The sequence below is a fragment of the Colobus angolensis genome, unplaced genomic scaffold (genome assembly GCF_000951035.1).
Source record: "Colobus angolensis palliatus isolate OR3802 unplaced genomic scaffold, Cang.pa_1.0 Scaffold123, whole genome shotgun sequence".
NCBI classification, from domain to species: Eukaryota; Metazoa; Chordata; class Mammalia; order Primates; family Cercopithecidae; genus Colobus; species Colobus angolensis.
Window position 1 is genome coordinate 1,543,751 of NW_012113475.1, and position 9,847 is coordinate 1,553,597.

General features: G+C 41.2%; 1 protein-coding gene across 8 annotated transcripts in view; it reads right to left on the bottom strand.

The window, feature by feature from the left end:
- The window catches only part of SNCA (synuclein, alpha (non A4 component of amyloid precursor)), a 116,758-nt gene extending 107,258 nt beyond the window's left edge, over positions 1–9,500 (bottom strand). For 2 of the 8 annotated variants that reach the window (XM_011932600.1, XM_011932593.1), the window contains exons 1-2: positions 8,141–8,411; positions 6,738–6,883 (exon numbers count right to left, since the gene is read on the bottom strand). In XM_011932600.1, the coding sequence (XP_011787990.1) occupies positions 6,738–6,858 (121 nt within the window). In that variant the 5' untranslated portion in view covers positions 6,859–6,883; positions 8,141–8,411. Of the gene's footprint in view, positions 1–6,737; positions 6,884–7,304; positions 7,394–7,922; positions 8,412–9,299; positions 9,321–9,436 lie in introns of those variants that run through there. The other 6 variants (XM_011932649.1, XM_011932608.1, XM_011932618.1 and 3 more) reach the window with 5 other exon arrangements.
- Positions 9,501–9,847: the final 347 nt, after the last annotated feature.

Here is a 9,847-nt window from a genome sequence, read left to right on the forward strand (position 1 = left end):
CACCATGTTAGCCAGGATGGTCTCGATCTCCTGACCTCGTGATCCGCCCGCCTCGGCCTCCCAAAGCGCTGTGATTACAGGCTTGAGCCACTCTGCCCGGCCAGAAGCTTTAAAAATACAGCACTAGAGACAAATGAGTCAACCCATGAAACAAAAGCGAAGAGGGATGGAGAGTAGGCTTTAACATGTGCTGAATACCATTATGTAAAAAACACTTTACATATATCTTATTTAATCTTCACAACATCCATTGAATGTAGTTATATTATGCCCATTTTAAATATCTGATGAAATTAAAAATGCGAGTTAAGTAATTTATCTAACATTACACATGTAATAATAGGCTATAAGCACATTCAAACTAGGGTTTTAATAATGTGTATTATTAAAATTATGCTTGTTAAAAATTTTATTCATATCCTCTCTAATGTTAGATTTTTCAGTGTAATTCACACTGTATATAATTTATGGAATAGGCATGATTTTTATGTTTTACAGAATTGTCATACTCCTTTTTAAGTTTGGATCAGTTTACAAAATGTTACCATTTGCACTTTAATGTCATGATATACTGAGAGTGTACTTAACATAAGGCATATTTTCAGCATCACTTCCTCTGGGACACCTTCACTCTTTATCACAACCTCTTTCCCCATTTATATGGATACCTCCACCTTCAGTACATTCCTCTGACTGCATATCTAGAGTCTCCTGAATTGCAGCAGTGACAACATCCTCAGGGGTGGCTACTTCCTATATAAATCAACTTATGTTTGATTCAAATTTTACTTCCAGCATGTTTCACTTCCTTTCTTTGCTGCTCTTTCATCTTTACTGGTCAATTTCCTCTTTTGATTGTGCATTTTTGTGAAATATCACATGGGCTCACCACTGGGAGACAAAGTGGCTACACAACTACGGGCATTGCTGTCTGTATGAACTGCATAACACATGTGAAGCAACCAATCACCAAAAAGCTTTGAAAGAAGTGCTGTGGTTTTGTCACTGATTATAATGGGTTCCTGTTATTTATGTAATGATTTGAAGGCTGAAGAGTTAGCAGCAAAGTTTGTACTTTATGCAATTACTTTCAGTATAGTGTGGTAACAGAAATTTGAATTGTGTTATTAGGGGTTGGTGTTATTTAACCATGGTAACTGGAATTTGTGTGTGCTGAAATTATGCAGAGTGAGAACAGCTGGTATTTAAGAGAATATATCTCAATCTCTATCTCTCATCCTCACCCCCCTGTACCCCATGTTGTCTTAAAAATGACTAGTAGTAAGAAATGTCTAACAGCTGGTCTGCAGTCTTTCTTCTCTGCCTTAGCAGTATCTAAGAATTTGACTTTTGGTTAAATGATGAAATGTATTCTGAATCAAAGACAATGAGATAGAAGTAGAGAGTAGAATTATGATTATTAGAGGCTGACAAGGGTAAGAGGGAGGGGAGGATATGGAGAGGCTGGTTAAGGAATATGAAATTGCAGCCAAATATGAAGAATAAGTTCTAGCATTCTATAGTACTGTAGGGTGATACACTTAACAATAGTTTATTGCATATGTTCAAAAATCTATAAGAGAGAATTTTTCATTTTTAATGTTCCCACCACAAAGGAATGGTAAATGTTTCAGGTAATTGATATGGTAATTACCCTGATTTGATTATCACACATTGTATACATGTATGGAAATATAATTCTGGATCCCACAATTATATACAATTATCACATGTTCACTAAAAATAAAAGAAAAATTGAAAGTAGAGTAGCATATGACCCAGCAATCCCTCTTCTGGGTGTAAACCCACAAGAAAAGATTTCAGCATATCTGCACTCCCAAGGGCCCAACACAGTGGCTCTTGCTTGGAATCCCAGTGCTTTGGGAGGCTGAGGCAGGAAGATCACTTATAAATACATAAGGAATTTTAAAAACACTAAAACTAATATTTGTTTAGCAAACTATAATTTAAAACATTAAAAATTAAAGTGTTTTATTTCTTTGTAAAAATCTTATCAAGAGGAATATAAATAATGTTTGTCTTCTTCCCATTGTATTACTTCCTATACGGAGTGGACATGTTTTTTATATTTTACAGAATTGTCATACTCTATTTTAAATTTGAATTAGGAGTTTGAGACCAGTCTGGGCAACAGAGTGAGATGCTATCTCTGCGAAAAGTATTCAAAATTAGCCAGGCATGGTGATGCATGCCTGTATTGGGAGGCCGAGGCAGAAGGATCTCTTGAGCCCAGAAGTTTGAGGTTACAGTGAGCTATAATCACACTACTCCATTGCAGCCTGGGTGACAGCAAGACCCTATCTCCAAAAAAGAAAAAAAGAAAAACACAATAGCCACAACTAAAGTGTTTACCGATAGATAGGTAGATAAAAAGACTGTGGTACATAGATACAATGGAATATCTGTCAGCCCTAAAAAGAACAAGATCCTACCATTTACAACATGGATGAACTCAGACAACATTATGCTAAGTGAAATAAGCCAAACACAGAAAGAAAAATATCACATTATCTCACATATATATGGAAGCTTGAAACAAAATTCAAATGTACAAACACTAGGTAAAAAACAGGGTTAATAGGGGTAGAAAAGTAGGTAGAAAAGAGGGAGATATAGGCCAGAGGATCCAAGCAAGTAGCAGATGTGTAGGATGAACAAGTGTACAGATCTAATGTATAAGGACTATACGTGATAAAACTGTACTATGTTTGAGATTCATGCTAAATAAGTGGATTTTAGCTGCCATTGCCACAAAAACAACAAAAAAGGTAACTATGGGAGATTATGAATATATTAACTTTCTTCAACACAGTAATTTTTAGTGTCTAATGTATCCCATAACATCATGTTGTATACCCTAAATATACACAATTAAATTTATTTTTAAAAGAATGCCACTAGGCCAGGCGTGGTGGCTCATGCCTGTAATCCCAGCACTTTGGGAGGCTGAGGTGGGGGGATCATGGGGTCAGGAGTTTGAGACCATCCTGGCTAACATGGTGAAAGCCTGTCTCTACTAAAAATACAAAAATTAGCCGGGTATGGTGGTGCATGCCTGTAATCCCAGCTACTCAGGAGGCTGAGTCAGGAGAATCACTTGAACCCAGGAGGTGGGGGTTACAGTAAGCTGAGATCATGCCACTGCACTCCAGCCTGGAGTGAGGTGACAGATTGAGACCCTATCTCAGGAAAAAAAAAAAAAAAGGAATGCTACTAAACCACACCATTAGAACTTATAATTAATTTTTTATAAATATGCAACATAGTTTATATTTTTGTAGTATAACCCCAAACAAAGAGATATGTATATACCTTAAAAAAAGAGATAAATGAGAGTCCTCATAAGGTTACCATGTATCAAACCAATCAGCTGTTCTTTGAGGTCATAATTATTTACCAATAAACTGTAATTGATGGTTAGCCTTTAATTTATGAGTAATCTGTAATTGATAACATACAGCTACAAAATAGGTGCCAAGTAGTTATGTGATTAGCAACATATAAATGCTGTAGGGACACCAGAGCTGATGGCTTCCCTGAGCAGAAGTGTCCCCCACCAATCACATCTTGTCTTCCCAACCTCAAAAGAGCACAGAGTGGAGAAGAAGGTCCGAAGTAATACTTGTGAGTTTTAAGAATACAGCTATCCCTGTTGTGCATGCTATGTTGACTTTGTCAGCTTAGTGAGGTGAAGCACATTTTGACTTGAGAATTTGCTGTCAATTTCACTGATGGCCTCTGCTGCTTATTGAACAGAGTGGCATTGGAAGAGACTCAAAGATCATTATTTTCTTGCATTTATTGCATTTATATTACTTAGCATTATATAAAGATAATTAAATCTTTCTGCTTTTGAATTTAGGTCTAATTAATTTCTGAGTCATTTGAAGAAATTTTTGTATATTAAATTGAAGTATGTTGATTGAAAATTTGTGTACACAGATAATAAAAATGGAGGGGAAAAGACCCACAAAAATAACACTGATCATTAAGGTAGTTCTTCAATGAGTTAAAAAGTAGTTGTCAAAAGTATATTTTTATATACTTTTGAGATTGATGAGATTGAGATTACTTTTCTTATGAGGCTTCTACCAAACATCTTCAGCCATAGTGAAATTATAAAATGGTCTTTGGTCACCTCCAATCTTTCAAATTTGTTATGTAATGAAGGACAAGAGAATAAATAGAAAACATGTTGGCAAAGTAATTATTCCATTGGAGATTTTATTTGATAATAATAACCATGATTCCTATATATAAAAGTGTGCTCAATTATTCATATGTCCTGTTTATTATGACATTCTTACAAAAACTATAAGGTAGTTGCAGTTTTCTAAATCATATTTTTTACTAATCAGGGAAGTGATGCTCAGAGATGTTAAGTACACTTCCCCAAGACCCTACAGGTAATAAGTGATGTAGCCTCGACTAAAACTTTGGTTTGTGTGATTAGTGCATGTTCTTTCCATTCTATCAGTAGTCAGCAAACTATAACCTACAAGACAATTCCAGCCCACCACCTATTTTGATAAATGAAGTTTTATTGGAACACAGCCACACTACTTATTGTTTATGACTACTTTCACACTTCAACAGCAGAATTGAGACACAGATTTCTTTCTTTTTTTTTTTTTTTTTAGACAGGGTCTCATTCTGCCTCCCAGGCTGGAGTGCAGTGGCTTGATCTCAGCTCACTGCAACCTCTGCAGCGAGCTGTATGGTTCAAGCCATCCTCCTACCTCAGCCTCCTGGGTAGCTGGCAATACAGGTGCATGCTACCATACCTGGCTAATTTTTGCATTGTTTGTAGACACAGGGTTTCACCATGTGGCCCAGGCTGGTCTCCAACCCCTGGGCTCAAGTGATCCACCAGCCTTGAGCTCTCAAAGTCCTGGGATTAAAGACCTGAGCCATGGCACCTGGCCAAGGCATAGATCTCATGGCTTAAAATATGTGCTATCTGATTCCTTACCAAAAAATTTTGCCAACCCCTGGACTATACTATTGTGTCTTTGCATGGTCATTTTTTATCTTAAATTCTGTGTATGTGTATAAGTTCAACTCTCAATTAGAACTCAGAATGCAACCAATAAATAATTTATAGAATGTGCTATGTGTTAAATGTCATGAGAGACATTGAAAATGATTTCAATGAACAGTTATAAAGTAACTGAAGTCAAAGAAACTTGTACTTGCAAAACTTGGAAATCTGAGGACAAATGGAAAGACTGATAAACTGCGTGTCACTGATTCAGTATTCCAAATTCCATACAAAAAGGTATAATTCACACTTCATAAAATATTTAAAATTAACTCATACATTTTTTCCTCTTGTAACACTCTATTTTAATGACTTTCTGAAAATATGTTTTAAGGTAGAAAAAAGTAATTTCACTGAAGATTTTTGGGAAGATTAAGTCAACATAAGAAAAGTCTAAATAACGAGGCAGTGGCACATGCCTATAATCCTGGCTACTCAGGATGCTGAGGCGGGAGCATGACTTGAGCCCAGGAATTCAAGGCTGCAGTGAGCTATGATAGCATCATTGCAGTTCAGCCTGGGTGACAGAGCAAGACCCTGACTCTAAAAATTGAAAACAGAAAACAGAAAAAAAAATGTGTTGTGAAATTCGATGAGACGCATTCATATAAATCATTCCAAATATAAAATTTCCCCCACTGACCTATCTTGAAGAGATAGTGTAGCCTTCTTTCACTTTGCAGACATAGACGGAGCACGTGTTTCAGCTAGGCAACTCAATGTGCTCATCCTCCACCTGACGGTTCATCCTGTGACTCTAACTGCTTATAGTTGCCACCAGAGAATGTGAAAAAGCTCAGAGGAGAAAGAAGAGAGGAAGAATGGGCAATGTGTCTATGTTGAGTGTGTGTGTGTGTGTGTGTGTCTGTGTCTATGCCTGTGGATGAGAGCGTGTGTGTCTATTCTTTTCCAAATAATTCAAAGTGGTTTGTAAAATAACATGCAATTGAACACAATTCAAGATACAGAAAAGAGAGTCAGAGTTTGGGTGTATACTCCAAGGTGGAACTTTAGGAACAAGTAGGTAATAAGCATCAATTTCTTTATTCTTTCAGTATGTGTGTCATCTGATGGATGAACTATATAAATGTTTCTGAGAGGTCAGTAGCAGCCCTCAAGCACTTTTCTCTGTCCTCAGTGTTCACAGAGACTAAATGATCACATGAAGTAACTCTACCAAAGACTAATGCTCTTTCCATTTTAGGGCCACAAATAGGTCTCTTTATACACAGCACAGGGGCATATCAAAGTCATATTTTAAAAATCAGAATGGGTTAAAATTGACAAACATTATTCATGATGGTAAAAGAAATCACAGACCCAGCAATGATTTTGATTCTTAAGAATATTCTTGATTTTTTTTTAAAGACAATGTTTTTAAAACTGTCCTCTGAAATGTAATTATGTAGGCACAGAAATATTCATTTTTTAAAAGTCCTAAATATTAGGGCAAAATTAAAAATATTGAAAAGCAAACAGCTGCATTTTTTACTATTAGCTCAAATACACACATTCACATTCACCTACCTACACATACCTCTGACTCAGTCCACCCTTTTGACAAGCAATGATGCAAAAATGAATCAAGAGAGAGAACTACCAGCGTTTAGAGTATTGATTATCCTAACCCATCAGTCATGAACCAACACCAAAGTGACATTTGGGGTTTACTTACCTACATAGAGAACACCCTCTTTTGTCTTTCCTGCTGCTTCTGCCACACCCTGTTTGGTTTTCTCAGCAGCAGCCACGACTCCCTCCTTGGCCTTTGAAAGTCCTTTCATGAATACATCCATGGCTAATGAATTCCTTTACACCACACTGGAGAACATAAAATACACTTTGAATGAAAACTTTTGGGGGAAAATAAACAAAAAACACTAAAAAATCAGGAGAAACCCTCCAAAGTGTGAGACTCTTTTAAGTGTACACTCATTTAACCATCGGACAAAGCAGACATTTTTAGCTCTGGCATTAAAAATTTAGCATCTCCCATCCATCTTGGCTAGTAAAAGTCTAGCCACCTAACCATGGATTAGGATGAATCCTCTGAGTTGTTAATACTGCATTTCAGAAGTGGAGTTGCATGAAAAGAGTCACACCTGTTTTAACTTCCCGGGGTCTAAAGGGTAACAGTGTGAGTTAGAAGCCTGGAAGCTGGAGGCTTAGGGTCAGGGGCATCCTTAACATGAATCCCGGAAGAAGGCTAACAGGTTGATGGTGGAGAGGCATAGGCACTCACTCTGGGTGTGGTTCAACCTCAGGCAAACAGCGAGCCCAAGGGTGCTGGTTCTAATCCATCCGAGCATCCACCCCCCGCCCTCAGCTATCTACTCTGAGCAGGCGGCGCTCACACTCGCTGGCCGTCTCTAACCCTGCGCCAGCCACCCGAGGGGGCGTTCTCAGCCTCCACCCTAGCGGACCCCGCGCCAGCACTTGTTAACCCTTTACCACCTGTTGACTTGGCCTCCCTGCACTTCCATTTCATTATTTGCCAAACGCAGCTTGCTTACTTTACAGAGAAAAATCAAGAGAGCGGGCAGACGGATTTCAGGTAAGAGAGAAATAAAAGTTGGATGTTCACTCTCCAGGGAGCATCCTCGCGTTTCCCGGGGAAAAGCGGATCCCGGAGAAGCATCCTAATCTCTCAGCCCTTGGGGAGAAGTCCTTGACAGGACGAAAGCCAGGTCAAGTCTCTTTCCTTAGGCTCCCCAAAGGGACAAGTACTCACCTCCCAGAGACCTGGCACAGCAGGTCCTCACCGCAGCACTACCCCCTCCTGGTGCCCACGACCATTCCTCTCCCACCCGGCTTCCTCCAGGATTTCCAAAGACTTCCGTTTAGATCCACAGGTACTTACCTGTGTCCCTCTGCTTCTCCACAACTCCGATTCCTCCCCACCTCTCTTTAAAAAAAAAAAAAAATTAAACAATTCCCAAATAATATTTAATAGGGAAGAAGGAGGAAAAGGAGCGCACAGGAAGGGCGGAGGCGGCACCGGGAGGGGGACGGTCCCCAGAGGAGGCCCCTGTGAGCCGGCGACGGGAGGCTGGGGGTGTGGGAGGCAAACCCGCTAACCTGTCGTCGAATGGCCACTCCCAGTTCTGCGCTCACGAAGATGGAGAAAAAGGCAGAAGGTTTGAAGGGAAGGCGTGAGGGAGCGCTCAGGACGCTCTCGGAGGGGCCGGGCCGGGGTCTGCGCTGCAGCCCGCACGCACCTCACTCCCGCGTCGCGGCGCTCGGTCGCTCGCCCCCTCTCTCGGGCCCCTTCTGGTCGTCGCTGTCCTCCTCCTCCTCGTCCTCCTCCTTCTCCTTCTCCTCGGCTCTCCGCCCCCACCGCTGATTTGTCAGCGCCTCTCCCCGCCCCTCTCCCAGCGCTCGCTGCTTTCCCCGCAGCGTGCTCTTCGTTCCCTATCTCGGATGGGGATGGGGCAGGGGGCGCCGGGTGAACCACCAATTACAGCCGCCTGCCTGGCCGCGCAAGGCGGGAAAGTGGGGGCGCTTTTGCGCCTCACCTCAAGTTCAGGGTCACGGGCACTCTTGTGGCGATTGGGAGCGGTTGGGCTTGGGCTGACGCCTCTCTCTCTTTCCCATTCCCCTCCCTTCCTGTCCCCGCCTTGCCCCTGGGTCCTCCCTGGGACCACCCCCTAACCCCTCGTCAGGGTCGACCTGGGAGAGCCGAGGCCTGAGGGTCGACCACCAGGGGCAGAGCCTATCCTTTGGGGAGTTGCTGGAGGAGACAGGCAGCGCAGGGAAGTGGCTCACACGGCACCGCCGAGAGCACTTTGCCCTCGCATCGCTGACATTTAATCACGGTCACAGGCTACATTAAGGGTCGCTTTAGTTCAAATATCCTCAAGATTTTCGTTTGCTCTTAATCCAGGTCGAGCTCGAAAGGGTCCCGCGGGTGAAGCGGAGACTACTAAGGAAGAGTTACAGGTTGAGGAGGCAGGAGGAGGCTCAGCAAATCCTCTTCCCACCCCACTATCACCATTTTCCTTTCCACCAATCAGCGCCTGCCAGACGCTGATTTTCCCATCAGGGGAACGAGGAATAAATATTCCCCAGCCGTCTAAAACAAGCGATCTTAAGGCTTTTCGCTCTAGAAATGGGACTTACTTTGCAGACCTAAGTGCATGGTCTGGTAGACAAATCCAGCGTGATTTACCCTACCGGACCATCATACCCAATTTCTTTTTCAGCCCCTTCTGAAAGGGAGATGCTACACACCACTCACCTTTCTGACTTCTGATTCTCGTTGCCCTCAGAATTGACATCCCCCTTTTCTCTCCCCCGACCCGCCACATGCACAGACACACAGACATACACACGCGAACTTCAAGACAATTTTTGCATCCCTTAACACATTTTCACCTCTTTCAGAACTGGAAGACAGCTATTCCTGGATCACACCAGAATGGAAAAGCAAGCTCCTCCCACTAGCAGAAAGCCTTTGCTTTCTGTGACTGGATTGGGAAGATTAGTTAAGCACTGGTAGAGGGGGGAAAAACAACAACTCGTTTTTGCTGTGTTTTTTTAAAATTGTTTTTATATTTGTAGAAACTAATGCTTTGTCTGATTCTCGCACTCATTTGGGTTCTGAAATTTGAATAAAATCAAATTTAAACGTACAAAACAACTTTAAAACCACAAGGAATAGGAAGCAAATGATTATACATGAAAGACATATAGAAGATAATGTCTATGTGTTCAGTGGAAAATAGAAAAACATGAAAGTAAGATCACAAATTTTTATTACTTAAACTCTTCCTTGAACAATTGGTC